The sequence below is a fragment of the Aulonocara sp. 'chitande type north' Nkhata Bay genome, linkage group LG5 (genome assembly GCF_057382095.1).
Source record: "Aulonocara sp. 'chitande type north' Nkhata Bay isolate Kocher_YH1m ecotype deep benthic linkage group LG5, A_spYH_male_GT1.1, whole genome shotgun sequence".
Classification (NCBI taxonomy): Eukaryota; Metazoa; Chordata; class Actinopteri; order Cichliformes; family Cichlidae; genus Aulonocara; species Aulonocara sp. 'chitande type north' Nkhata Bay.
This window is the reverse complement of record NC_141348.1, coordinates 3253255-3267494: the sequence shown is the minus strand read 5'-3', so window position 1 is coordinate 3267494 and position 14240 is coordinate 3253255. Positions and strand designations below refer to the sequence as shown.

General features: G+C 45.9%; 1 protein-coding gene across 1 annotated transcript; it reads right to left on the bottom strand.

Annotated features, from left to right (window-relative positions):
* Positions 1–366: 366 nt before the first annotated feature.
* Positions 367–2933, bottom strand: LOC147329702 (uncharacterized). Its single transcript, XM_086294129.1, has 4 exons — positions 2844–2933; positions 2462–2636; positions 1674–2254; positions 367–1409 (listed from the first exon to the last, which is right to left on the bottom strand). The coding sequence occupies exons 1-4, from the start codon at positions 2931–2933 to the stop codon at positions 486–488; spliced, it is 1770 nt and encodes a 589-aa protein (XP_086150255.1). The 3' UTR covers positions 367–485.
* Positions 2934–14240: the final 11307 nt, after the last annotated feature.

Here is a 14240-nt window from a genome sequence, read left to right as displayed (position 1 = left end):
TCTGTAGCCTTCCTCCAAATACTGTTCTCTATCCAAAATTACGACTGCGCTTCCTTTGTCTGCTGGTTTAATGATAATTTGTTTGTTTCCTTTCAATTCTGTTAGGGCCTTTATCTCTTCTACTGTCAAATTGGACTTAAGTCGTCCTATATTAAAGTGGTTTTGAAAATATTCATTATCTGTTTTGATCAAATTAAGAATTTGGGATGGAAGCTGAGCGTTGGGTGGTGACCAGTATGATTTTGGAGTGAAGGGCTGAGATCGAGACTCATTTTTATCTCCATAAAAGGCAGCCAATTTGATCCTCCTATGGTACTGCTGAATGTCATATTTACACTGTAATTTTAGATTTTTGTTATAGCCTTTTGTGGGGATAAAAGTCAGGCCTCTATTCAGTAGGGTCCGCTGAGCAATGGAAGGACGGAATTTTTTGGACAAGTTCATAACACCATTTACAACATGTAAATCACTTGACCCCTCCCGTCTCAGGCTTGTGGGGATTCCCCATTTACATACTTCTCCCAGTGCTGAAGCATTGCCTCTGCAGTTTCAAGCGACCAGTGAACATCATCATCTTCTGTGGAGAAGCTGTCTGGGGCGAGGGCTGGGATGTGCTCTTTTAAACCTGTAATAAAGGTGTTCATGTGCAGCAAAGTGTCCTGTTCGATCTGAGGGAGAGCAGAGGAAAAGTTAACCTCAGGCACATAAATGTCTGCCTCAGGGAATTTCTCCCGGGCTGTCTTAAGGACTCTCTTTAGTTCTAGAACAGGCACATTTTTGTCTCTCTGGGACCTGTTGTTAATGCCAAAAGACAGGATCAGATGTGTCACCGTAGTGTCAATAGTGGCCTTCTGTAGGATGAACTCTGCATGCCACCATTTAGCCCCCGGGAAACTGTCAATCTGAAGGCTGTCGGTTGCAAAGGGAGGCAATTTGCTAACATTAGAATCGCCGACGATGAGCCAGGGGTCCCCGACGTGTAGATGCCAGTCTGTCAGTTTCCTGTATGTGTTGGGATGTCTGGTCGGGGTCCTCACCTGCTGTCCCGGTACGGTCGGTGAAGAAGGAAGAGATGGTGGAGGAGATGGTGATCCTTCTGCTGGCTGAATCTGGAGCCGAGTTTGCACACAGGAGCTGAGTCTGTCTAAACCGCTGCGAGGTGGGCCCTGGTGAGAAGCTGTTTGTGGTTTAAACCCTTTCACAGGGCCAATGCGTCTTGCCTTAATAGGGGTGGACTCCCCCTGTGTGAGGTCCAGCACCTCAGTGTGTGACACCTGATCAGGTTGCGGTGTTTGGGTGGAGGGGGAAAGTGGTCGTTCCTGGCATGTTGTCTCTTGAAGCGAGGCGAGGAGCCTGCCCACTCTCTGGTCTTTCGGAGTCTCCAGATTTGGCTCCGTTAGTTGTAAAGGCTCCAGAGGAGGGGAAGGTGTTGGTTCCCTCTCTGGCTGCTGCTCCGTCTCACCGAAGGGCGACCAGTCCCCCGCGACGTGGTCCGTCATCGTTGCCGTTGTTGTTTTGGAAGTTCTGCATGGTGCGGGCGGGGCGTGCACCTGTGCAGAAACAGTCACCATCCGACCAGCGCCGGTCTGTATCGGGGCGGTTTGTGTGACAATAGCATTAGGCTGCGTTACCTCGCTAAGGAGTTCAATGGTGTCCTGCTGCAGTCTCATCACACAACCACTTGGCCCCCGTGTAGTTGTCGTGGTGGTGTCCTCCTCCTCTGTCGCAGTGGTAGGTCCCAGGTCACTCCACTTGGCTACGATCTCAGCTCTGGCCTGTTCTAGAGAGTCTGGTAGGAGGCGGCGGCCCAGGTTCCTCCTAGCCCAGGAGGCGGCTATTTGGAATGGGCCCTCCCAATCCTGTTTGGAAAACTCAGAGAGACATTTGATCTCCTCCTCCACACTCTGAGTGTAATGTTGCCGGAGAATCATCATGGTCGTGCTGGCCCAATTTTTTGCGTTCTCCTCAATCCTGGTCTGTGTTTTTTTCGTGGGGACTGCTGGCTTAATGACAGTCTTTAAATTGTGTGTTATTTTATTTAGCGAAGGAGGATAATTGTCATTAGTCACATTCTTTAAGTGATGTACAGCTTTAATCAGTCTGTGAATGACGCGGACTTTCGCAGAAAAGTCTGGATCCTCCGACGGTATTTTATGAACAGGAGGACCAGCTCGTTCAATTCGAGTGTTTCTCACATACCGGTTGTCCTGAGCTGGTCTCCGTTCAAAGCGTCGGTCCCGTCCGGTCCGATTCCCTGGTCCGGTTGCAAAGCGACCTGTCGTCTGCTGTCGTCCCCTCTGACGTCGCTGTGGCGCGTGGAAGAAATCTGGATCATCACCGCGGTGCTCCTCTCTCACGGCCGCTGCATGAATCCTCCGAGTCTCTCGAGACGGGTAACTGGTGTGTCGGGGCGGTCTGCGTGCGTTCTCCACGGCTGTCCAGCCGCGCTCTCCTCCCCGACCCCTCTGTTCGGCTGCATAACGGTCCGTCGCGGGCCGTTCTCTCTCCCATCTCCGTTGTGGTGCGTGGAAGAAGTGTCGCTCACCGCTGCGATGTTCTCCCCTTACGACCGCCGCGTAGGTTCTCCGGGCCTCCCGAGATGGATAACTGCTGTGTCGGGGCGGTCTGCGTGTGTCCTCCACGGCTGTCCAGCCGCGCTCTCCTCTCCGGCTCCACCGTTCGGCTGCATAGCGGTCTGTCGCGGGCCGTGCTTCCTCCCATCTCCGCTGTGGTGCGTGGAGGAAGTGTCGCTCACCGCTGCGGTGTTCTCCTCTCACGGCGGCCGCGTAGGTCATCCGACCTGTACGAGATGGATAACTGCTGCGGCGGGGGGACCTGCGTACGTACCCCTCAGTTGCCCAGCCGCGATCTCTTCTCCGGTCTCTGCGCCGCCGAACAACGGTCCACTGGTCATCCGTTGCGAATGTGGGCATGGTTGTATCGCCGCTGATGGCTTTAGCTACAACCTCTCTTCTCCACCGGTCGTGTAGGTAATGCTAGGCGATGCTGCGCCCACGGATGACTCGTGCTACCGACTTTATGATAAATGAGCGTTTATTTATTGCTCAAATTCAATAAAGCAAACTGGAAAAATATATACAAAAAATATATACAAAAACAATACAATACAAGCCAAGGTCGCGACGTTTCGGTTCAGGATGAACCTTCTTCAGGCTGGCTTGTGATCGAAGAATAATAAGTCCAACAATTGTCCGGAGCAGACTTTGTGTTGCTCGCATAACGTCCACGAAAGTCTGCAAGTGGGTTGGACCACACCACCCATAACATTCAAGGTGGCCGCATTTCAGCAGCCAATCAGTGGTCTCCACAGCAGAATTCAAAAAGACGCCGTGACAATAAGGCCGTGGACGGTCGCACGCGCAGGTGCTACGTTCACGGACATCGGGAACACAGACTGTCAGGTGTAAGAGTGGAAAAGAAACTTTTTTACCCATGAATACGGGTGTGGAACATGGTTACATTAAGTCTTTAAAACACAGAGGGCAGATTGCACTCAGCCACAATAGTGTTGTACAGTTAAACATTGTGGAGAGATTTTCTCACACAATAAAGTCCAGAATATGAAATATTTACATGCAAGTAGTCCATACAATATAGTGAAAAGTCACAGGTGATATATACAGTGTATGATTGGTATAAAGTGATGTAATGGTCCATTGTCATACATCATAGAGGTTGGTCATAACCATAGAAAAGAACAGATATGTAATGTACAAAGTCCATACCATCACACATAGTTGACCTTATGACCCCTGAATGTTACACCGGTGTTTGAGTTGATACATTTACATGTGTTTTATTTTCCTTTTTTGTAACAGGGCATCACAGTGAGGGGTCCCAGAATAACCCAAGAGGGTGGTCAGGCGGCACAGGCCGGTTAGGGGAAATCAAAGTTGGGTTAGGTGTTAGAAAAGAATCAGGCCACCAGCAAGCTGGTAGCCTGAGGTGCACGGGCCATCGATGGGGCCGGGTGGTGATACCCCTGCCCTGTTTCAAAAAATTACCCATCTTGGGTGTATGCGCATTTTACATCATTGGGCCCTCGCGACGTTTCGGCATATCTGTGCCTTCTTCAGGCTGGCCCAATGTGTGTTCTCTTGTGTGTCTGTTTGACTTCTGTCTTGTCTGTGCCTCTCTTGGCTTTTATACTCTTTCTTGGCTCCTCCCACTCTTGGGTTTCCAACTTGTGTTTCTTACTTGTTTTTCTTTCTGTTTTTCTCTTTACGTGACTTTCTTGTCTTACTATTTTTCTTACTGTTTTTCTCTGTACGTGACTTTCTTGTCTTACGTTTCTTACTGCTTTTCTTACTGTTTTTCTCTTTACGTGACTTCCTTGTCTTACTTGTTTTTCTTTCTGTTTTTCTCTTTACGTGACTTTCTTGTCTTACGTTTCTTACTGCTTTTCTTACTGTTTTTCTCTTTATGTGACTTCCTTGTCTTACTTGTTTTTCTATCTGTTTTTCTCCTTACGTGACTTTCTTGTCTTACGTTTCTTACTGCTTTTCTTACTGTTTTTCTCTTTTCGTGACTTCCTTGTCTTACTGTACTTATGTTTTCTCTTACTTTTCATCTCTTTATCTGTGTTTCTTACTTTTCTTTCTCTGTTTCTTTTTCGTGACTTTCTCTTTGTCTACTTTTCTTCATTTATTATTATTTTTCATGGCACCCCCTGCTGTTTTGACATCCCGTCCTTTGATCTTTATTCATGTTTATGATTTTGGCACCCCCTTCCATTTATGTCCTTTCCTTGTTTCCTACTCGGTTTTTTACGTGACTCTTTGTCTTTGTGTTCTAGGTTTTTCTGTTTTTTAGGGGACCCCCCTGGTTAGGGTTAGGGTCTTGGGTTTGGGCAGGGGCATCCCCAACCCCACGAGGCACTGGCTGGTTAGGTGTTAGAAAAGAATCAGGGTTAGGGTTAGGTGTTGAGTAAGGAACAGGCCACCAGCAAGCTGGTAGCCTGAAGTGCACGGGCCATCGATGGGGCTGGGTAGTGGTGTCCCCGCCCTGGTTCAAAAAATTACCCATTTCTAGGGTTTAGTGCACTTCATTGGGCCTTCGCGACGTTTCGGCGTAGTTTCGCCTTCCTCAGGCTGGCCCAATGTGTCTCTGACTGCTTGTTCTCTGTTCTGCCTCTCTTGGCTTTTATACTGTCACTTGACTCCTCCTTCTTTTAGGTTTTCTATTTGTGTTTTTCTGCTTTCTCTATTTCTGCCTCTCTTGGCTTTCATACGTGACTTTTTTCTCTGTTTCTGCCTCTCTTGGCTTTTATACTTTTATTACGTGACTTTATCTTGTCTTACGTTTTTCTCTGTTTCTGCCTCTCTTGGCTTTTATACTTTTATTTCTCTTACGTGACTTTATCTTGTCTTACGTTTTTCTCTGTTTCTGCCTCTCTTGGCTTTCATTTTTCTCTGTTTCTGCCTCTCTTGGCTTTTATACTTTTATTACGTGACTTTCCTTAACTTTTTCTGTTTCTTTGCTTTTCTTTCTCCTTTCTGACTTTCTTGTCTTTCTTAGGGACCCCCCTGGTTAGGGTTAGGATTTGTTAGTGGGCAGGGGCACCCCCAACCCCACGAGGCACTGGCTGGTTAGGTGTTGAGTAAGGAACAGGCCACCAGCAAGCTGGTAGCCTGAAGTGCACGGGCCATCGATGGGGCTGGGTAGTGGTGTCCCCGCCCTGGTTCAAAAAATTACCCATTTCTAGGGTTTAGTGCACTTCATTGGGCCTTCGCGACGTTTCGGCGTAGTTTCGCCTTCCTCAGGCTGGCCCAATGTGTCTCTGACTGCTTGTTCTCTGTTCTGCCTCTCTTGGCTTTTATACTGTCACTTGACTCCTCCTTCTTTTAGGTTTTCTATTTGTGTTTTTCTGCTTTCTCTATTTCTGCCTCTCTTGGCTTTCATACGTGACTTTTTTCTCTGTTTCTGCCTCTCTTGGCTTTTATACTTTTATTACGTGACTTTATCTTGTCTTACGTTTTTCTCTGTTTCTGCCTCTCTTGGCTTTTATACTTTTATTTCTCTTACGTGACTTTATCTTGTCTTACGTTTTTCTCTGTTTCTGCCTCTCTTGGCTTTCATTTTTCTCTGTTTCTGCCTCTCTTGGCTTTTATACTTTTATTACGTGACTTTCCTTAACTTTTTCTGTTTCTTTGCTTTTCTTTCTCCTTTCTGACTTTCTTGTCTTTCTTAGGGACCCCCCTGGTTAGGGTTAGGATTTGTTAGTGGGCAGGGGCACCCCCAACCCCACGAGGCACTGGCTGGTTAGGTGTTGAGTAAGGAACAGGCCACCAGCAAGCTGGTAGCCTGAAGTGCACGGGCCATCGATGGGGCTGGGTAGTGGTGTCCCCGCCCTGGTTCAAAAAATTACCCATTTCTAGGGTTTAGTGCACTTCATTGGGCCTTCGCGACGTTTCGGCGTAGTTTCGCCTTCCTCAGGCTGGCCCAATGTGTCTCTGACTGCTTGTTCTCTGTTCTGCCTCTCTTGGCTTTTATACTGTCACTTGACTCCTCCTTCTTTTAGGTTTTCTATTTGTGTTTTTCTGCTTTCTCTATTTCTGCCTCTCTTGGCTTTCATACGTGACTTTTTTCTCTGTTTCTGCCTCTCTTGGCTTTTATACTTTTATTACGTGACTTTATCTTGTCTTACGTTTTTCTCTGTTTCTGCCTCTCTTGGCTTTTATACTTTTATTTCTCTTACGTGACTTTATCTTGTCTTACGTTTTTCTCTGTTTCTGCCTCTCTTGGCTTTCATTTTTCTCTGTTTCTGCCTCTCTTGGCTTTTATACTTTTATTACGTGACTTTCCTTAACTTTTTCTGTTTCTTTGCTTTTCTTTCTCCTTTCTGACTTTCTTGTCTTTCTTAGGGACCCCCCTGGTTAGGGTTAGGATTTGTTAGTGGGCAGGGGCACCCCCAACCCCACGAGGCACTGGCTGGTTAGGTGTTGAGTAAGGAACAGGCCACCAGCAAGCTGGTAGCCTGAAGTGCACGGGCCATCGATGGGGCTGGGTAGTGGTGTCCCCGCCCTGGTTCAAAAAATTACCCATTTCTAGGGTTTAGTGCACTTCATTGGGCCTTCGCGACGTTTCGGCGTAGTTTCGCCTTCCTCAGGCTGGCCCAATGTGTCTCTGACTGCTTGTTCTCTGTTCTGCCTCTCTTGGCTTTTATACTGTCACTTGACTCCTCCTTCTTTTAGGTTTTCTATTTGTGTTTTTCTGCTTTCTCTATTTCTGCCTCTCTTGGCTTTCATACGTGACTTTTTTCTCTGTTTCTGCCTCTCTTGGCTTTTATACTTTTATTACGTGACTTTATCTTGTCTTACGTTTTTCTCTGTTTCTGCCTCTCTTGGCTTTTATACTTTTATTTCTCTTACGTGACTTTATCTTGTCTTACGTTTTTCTCTGTTTCTGCCTCTCTTGGCTTTCATTTTTCTCTGTTTCTGCCTCTCTTGGCTTTTATACTTTTATTACGTGACTTTCCTTAACTTTTTCTGTTTCTTTGCTTTTCTTTCTCCTTTCTGACTTTCTTGTCTTTCTTAGGGACCCCCCTGGTTAGGGTTAGGATTTGTTAGTGGGCAGGGGCACCCCCAACCCCACGAGGCACTGGCTGGTTAGGTGTTGAGTAAGGAACAGGCCACCAGCAAGCTGGTAGCCTGAAGTGCACGGGCCATCGATGGGGCTGGGTAGTGGTGTCCCCGCCCTGGTTCAAAAAATTACCCATTTCTAGGGTTTAGTGCACTTCATTGGGCCTTCGCGACGTTTCGGCGTAGTTTCGCCTTCCTCAGGCTGGCCCAATGTGTCTCTGACTGCTTGTTCTCTGTTCTGCCTCTCTTGGCTTTTATACTGTCACTTGACTCCTCCTTCTTTTAGGTTTTCTATTTGTGTTTTTCTGCTTTCTCTATTTCTGCCTCTCTTGGCTTTCATACGTGACTTTTTTCTCTGTTTCTGCCTCTCTTGGCTTTTATACTTTTATTACGTGACTTTATCTTGTCTTACGTTTTTCTCTGTTTCTGCCTCTCTTGGCTTTTATACTTTTATTTCTCTTACGTGACTTTATCTTGTCTTACGTTTTTCTCTGTTTCTGCCTCTCTTGGCTTTCATTTTTCTCTGTTTCTGCCTCTCTTGGCTTTTATACTTTTATTACGTGACTTTCCTTAACTTTTTCTGTTTCTTTGCTTTTCTTTCTCCTTTCTGACTTTCTTGTCTTTCTTAGGGACCCCCCTGGTTAGGGTTAGGATTTGTTAGTGGGCAGGGGCACCCCCAACCCCACGAGGCACTGGCTGGTTAGGTGTTGAGTAAGGAACAGGCCACCAGCAAGCTGGTAGCCTGAAGTGCACGGGCCATCGATGGGGCTGGGTAGTGGTGTCCCCGCCCTGGTTCAAAAAATTACCCATTTCTAGGGTTTAGTGCACTTCATTGGGCCTTCGCGACGTTTCGGCGTAGTTTCGCCTTCCTCAGGCTGGCCCAATGTGTCTCTGACTGCTTGTTCTCTGTTCTGCCTCTCTTGGCTTTTATACTGTCACTTGACTCCTCCTTCTTTTAGGTTTTCTATTTGTGTTTTTCTGCTTTCTCTATTTCTGCCTCTCTTGGCTTTCATACGTGACTTTTTTCTCTGTTTCTGCCTCTCTTGGCTTTTATACTTTTATTACGTGACTTTATCTTGTCTTACGTTTTTCTCTGTTTCTGCCTCTCTTGGCTTTTATACTTTTATTTCTCTTACGTGACTTTATCTTGTCTTACGTTTTTCTCTGTTTCTGCCTCTCTTGGCTTTCATTTTTCTCTGTTTCTGCCTCTCTTGGCTTTTATACTTTTATTACGTGACTTTCCTTAACTTTTTCTGTTTCTTTGCTTTTCTTTCTCCTTTCTGACTTTCTTGTCTTTCTTAGGGACCCCCCTGGTTAGGGTTAGGATTTGTTAGTGGGCAGGGGCACCCCCAACCCCACGAGGCACTGGCTGGTTAGGTGTTGAGTAAGGAACAGGCCACCAGCAAGCTGGTAGCCTGAAGTGCACGGGCCATCGATGGGGCTGGGTAGTGGTGTCCCCGCCCTGGTTCAAAAAATTACCCATTTCTAGGGTTTAGTGCACTTCATTGGGCCTTCGCGACGTTTCGGCGTAGTTTCGCCTTCCTCAGGCTGGCCCAATGTGTCTCTGACTGCTTGTTCTCTGTTCTGCCTCTCTTGGCTTTTATACTGTCACTTGACTCCTCCTTCTTTTAGGTTTTCTATTTGTGTTTTTCTGCTTTCTCTATTTCTGCCTCTCTTGGCTTTCATACGTGACTTTTTTCTCTGTTTCTGCCTCTCTTGGCTTTTATACTTTTATTACGTGACTTTATCTTGTCTTACGTTTTTCTCTGTTTCTGCCTCTCTTGGCTTTTATACTTTTATTTCTCTTACGTGACTTTATCTTGTCTTACGTTTTTCTCTGTTTCTGCCTCTCTTGGCTTTCATTTTTCTCTGTTTCTGCCTCTCTTGGCTTTTATACTTTTATTACGTGACTTTCCTTAACTTTTTCTGTTTCTTTGCTTTTCTTTCTCCTTTCTGACTTTCTTGTCTTTCTTAGGGACCCCCCTGGTTAGGGTTAGGATTTGTTAGTGGGCAGGGGCACCCCCAACCCCACGAGGCACTGGCTGGTTAGGTGTTGAGTAAGGAACAGGCCACCAGCAAGCTGGTAGCCTGAAGTGCACGGGCCATCGATGGGGCTGGGTAGTGGTGTCCCCGCCCTGGTTCAAAAAATTACCCATTTCTAGGGTTTAGTGCACTTCATTGGGCCTTCGCGACGTTTCGGCGTAGTTTCGCCTTCCTCAGGCTGGCCCAATGTGTCTCTGACTGCTTGTTCTCTGTTCTGCCTCTCTTGGCTTTTATACTGTCACTTGACTCCTCCTTCTTTTAGGTTTTCTATTTGTGTTTTTCTGCTTTCTCTATTTCTGCCTCTCTTGGCTTTCATACGTGACTTTTTTCTCTGTTTCTGCCTCTCTTGGCTTTTATACTTTTATTACGTGACTTTATCTTGTCTTACGTTTTTCTCTGTTTCTGCCTCTCTTGGCTTTTATACTTTTATTTCTCTTACGTGACTTTATCTTGTCTTACGTTTTTCTCTGTTTCTGCCTCTCTTGGCTTTCATTTTTCTCTGTTTCTGCCTCTCTTGGCTTTTATACTTTTATTACGTGACTTTCCTTAACTTTTTCTGTTTCTTTGCTTTTCTTTCTCCTTTCTGACTTTCTTGTCTTTCTTAGGGACCCCCCTGGTTAGGGTTAGGATTTGTTAGTGGGCAGGGGCACCCCCAACCCCACGAGGCACTGGCTGGTTAGGTGTTGAGTAAGGAACAGGCCACCAGCAAGCTGGTAGCCTGAAGTGCACGGGCCATCGATGGGGCTGGGTAGTGGTGTCCCCGCCCTGGTTCAAAAAATTACCCATTTCTAGGGTTTAGTGCACTTCATTGGGCCTTCGCGACGTTTCGGCGTAGTTTCGCCTTCCTCAGGCTGGCCCAATGTGTCTCTGACTGCTTGTTCTCTGTTCTGCCTCTCTTGGCTTTTATACTGTCACTTGACTCCTCCTTCTTTTAGGTTTTCTATTTGTGTTTTTCTGCTTTCTCTATTTCTGCCTCTCTTGGCTTTCATACGTGACTTTTTTCTCTGTTTCTGCCTCTCTTGGCTTTTATACTTTTATTACGTGACTTTATCTTGTCTTACGTTTTTCTCTGTTTCTGCCTCTCTTGGCTTTTATACTTTTATTTCTCTTACGTGACTTTATCTTGTCTTACGTTTTTCTCTGTTTCTGCCTCTCTTGGCTTTCATTTTTCTCTGTTTCTGCCTCTCTTGGCTTTTATACTTTTATTACGTGACTTTCCTTAACTTTTTCTGTTTCTTTGCTTTTCTTTCTCCTTTCTGACTTTCTTGTCTTTCTTAGGGACCCCCCTGGTTAGGGTTAGGATTTGTTAGTGGGCAGGGGCACCCCCAACCCCACGAGGCACTGGCTGGTTAGGTGTTGAGTAAGGAACAGGCCACCAGCAAGCTGGTAGCCTGAAGTGCACGGGCCATCGATGGGGCTGGGTAGTGGTGTCCCCGCCCTGGTTCAAAAAATTACCCATTTCTAGGGTTTAGTGCACTTCATTGGGCCTTCGCGACGTTTCGGCGTAGTTTCGCCTTCCTCAGGCTGGCCCAATGTGTCTCTGACTGCTTGTTCTCTGTTCTGCCTCTCTTGGCTTTTATACTGTCACTTGACTCCTCCTTCTTTTAGGTTTTCTATTTGTGTTTTTCTGCTTTCTCTATTTCTGCCTCTCTTGGCTTTCATACGTGACTTTTTTCTCTGTTTCTGCCTCTCTTGGCTTTTATACTTTTATTACGTGACTTTATCTTGTCTTACGTTTTTCTCTGTTTCTGCCTCTCTTGGCTTTTATACTTTTATTTCTCTTACGTGACTTTATCTTGTCTTACGTTTTTCTCTGTTTCTGCCTCTCTTGGCTTTCATTTTTCTCTGTTTCTGCCTCTCTTGGCTTTTATACTTTTATTACGTGACTTTCCTTAACTTTTTCTGTTTCTTTGCTTTTCTTTCTCCTTTCTGACTTTCTTGTCTTTCTTAGGGACCCCCCTGGTTAGGGTTAGGATTTGTTAGTGGGCAGGGGCACCCCCAACCCCACGAGGCACTGGCTGGTTAGGTGTTGAGTAAGGAACAGGCCACCAGCAAGCTGGTAGCCTGAAGTGCACGGGCCATCGATGGGGCTGGGTAGTGGTGTCCCCGCCCTGGTTCAAAAAATTACCCATTTCTAGGGTTTAGTGCACTTCATTGGGCCTTCGCGACGTTTCGGCGTAGTTTCGCCTTCCTCAGGCTGGCCCAATGTGTCTCTGACTGCTTGTTCTCTGTTCTGCCTCTCTTGGCTTTTATACTGTCACTTGACTCCTCCTTCTTTTAGGTTTTCTATTTGTGTTTTTCTGCTTTCTCTATTTCTGCCTCTCTTGGCTTTCATACGTGACTTTTTTCTCTGTTTCTGCCTCTCTTGGCTTTTATACTTTTATTACGTGACTTTATCTTGTCTTACGTTTTTCTCTGTTTCTGCCTCTCTTGGCTTTTATACTTTTATTTCTCTTACGTGACTTTATCTTGTCTTACGTTTTTCTCTGTTTCTGCCTCTCTTGGCTTTCATTTTTCTCTGTTTCTGCCTCTCTTGGCTTTTATACTTTTATTACGTGACTTTCCTTAACTTTTTCTGTTTCTTTGCTTTTCTTTCTCCTTTCTGACTTTCTTGTCTTTCTTAGGGACCCCCCTGGTTAGGGTTAGGATTTGTTAGTGGGCAGGGGCACCCCCAACCCCACGAGGCACTGGCTGGTTAGGTGTTGAGTAAGGAACAGGCCACCAGCAAGCTGGTAGCCTGAAGTGCACGGGCCATCGATGGGGCTGGGTAGTGGTGTCCCCGCCCTGGTTCAAAAAATTACCCATTTCTAGGGTTTAGTGCACTTCATTGGGCCTTCGCGACGTTTCGGCGTAGTTTCGCCTTCCTCAGGCTGGCCCAATGTGTCTCTGACTGCTTGTTCTCTGTTCTGCCTCTCTTGGCTTTTATACTGTCACTTGACTCCTCCTTCTTTTAGGTTTTCTATTTGTGTTTTTCTGCTTTCTCTATTTCTGCCTCTCTTGGCTTTCATACGTGACTTTTTTCTCTGTTTCTGCCTCTCTTGGCTTTTATACTTTTATTACGTGACTTTATCTTGTCTTACGTTTTTCTCTGTTTCTGCCTCTCTTGGCTTTTATACTTTTATTTCTCTTACGTGACTTTATCTTGTCTTACGTTTTTCTCTGTTTCTGCCTCTCTTGGCTTTCATTTTTCTCTGTTTCTGCCTCTCTTGGCTTTTATACTTTTATTACGTGACTTTCCTTAACTTTTTCTGTTTCTTTGCTTTTCTTTCTCCTTTCTGACTTTCTTGTCTTTCTTAGGGACCCCCCTGGTTAGGGTTAGGATTTGTTAGTGGGCAGGGGCACCCCCAACCCCACGAGGCACTGGCTGGTTAGGTGTTGAGTAAGGAACAGGCCACCAGCAAGCTGGTAGCCTGAAGTGCACGGGCCATCGATGGGGCTGGGTAGTGGTGTCCCCGCCCTGGTTCAAAAAATTACCCATTTCTAGGGTTTAGTGCACTTCATTGGGCCTTCGCGACGTTTCGGCGTAGTTTCGCCTTCCTCAGGCTGGCCCAATGTGTCTCTGACTGCTTGTTCTCTGTTCTGCCTCTCTTGGCTTTTATACTGTCACTTGACTCCTCCTTCTTTTAGGTTTTCTATTTGTGTTTTTCTGCTTTCTCTATTTCTGCCTCTCTTGGCTTTCATACGTGACTTTTTTCTCTGTTTCTGCCTCTCTTGGCTTTTATACTTTTATTACGTGACTTTATCTTGTCTTACGTTTTTCTCTGTTTCTGCCTCTCTTGGCTTTTATACTTTTATTTCTCTTACGTGACTTTATCTTGTCTTACGTTTTTCTCTGTTTCTGCCTCTCTTGGCTTTCATTTTTCTCTGTTTCTGCCTCTCTTGGCTTTTATACTTTTATTACGTGACTTTCCTTAACTTTTTCTGTTTCTTTGCTTTTCTTTCTCCTTTCTGACTTTCTTGTCTTTCTTAGGGACCCCCCTGGTTAGGGTTAGGATTTGTTAGTGGGCAGGGGCACCCCCAACCCCACGAGGCACTGGCTGGTTAGGTGTTGAGTAAGGAACAGGCCACCAGCAAGCTGGTAGCCTGAAGTGCACGGGCCATCGATGGGGCTGGGTAGTGGTGTCCCCGCCCTGGTTCAAAAAATTACCCATTTCTAGGGTTTAGTGCACTTCATTGGGCCTTCGCGACGTTTCGGCGTAGTTTCGCCTTCCTCAGGCTGGCCCAATGTGTCTCTGACTGCTTGTTCTCTGTTCTGCCTCTCTTGGCTTTTATACTGTCACTTGACTCCTCCTTCTTTTAGGTTTTCTATTTGTGTTTTTCTGCTTTCTCTATTTCTGCCTCTCTTGGCTTTCATACGTGACTTTTTTCTCTGTTTCTGCCTCTCTTGGCTTTTATACTTTTATTACGTGACTTTATCTTGTCTTACGTTTTTCTCTGTTTCTGCCTCTCTTGGCTTTTATACTTTTATTTCTCTTACGTGACTTTATCTTGTCTTACGTTTTTCTCTGTTTCTGCCTCTCTTGGCTTTCATTTTTCTCTGTTTCTGCCTCTCTTGGCTTTTATACTTTTATTACGTGACTTTCCTTAACTTTTTCT

Coding starts and splice junctions, on each gene's coding strand:
- LOC147329702 (XM_086294129.1), bottom strand. CDS start 2,933: ATGCCCACATTCGCAACGGATGACCAGTGGACCGTTGTTCGGCGGCGC. Junction 2,255..2,461: donor TTATGCAGCCGAACAGAGGG/GTCGGGGAGGAG, acceptor CAACCGGACCAG/GGAATCGGACCGGACGGGAC. Junction 1,410..1,673: donor CACGGGGGCCAAGTGGTTGT/GTGATGAGACTG, acceptor CCTCCTCTGGAG/CCTTTACAACTAACGGAGCC.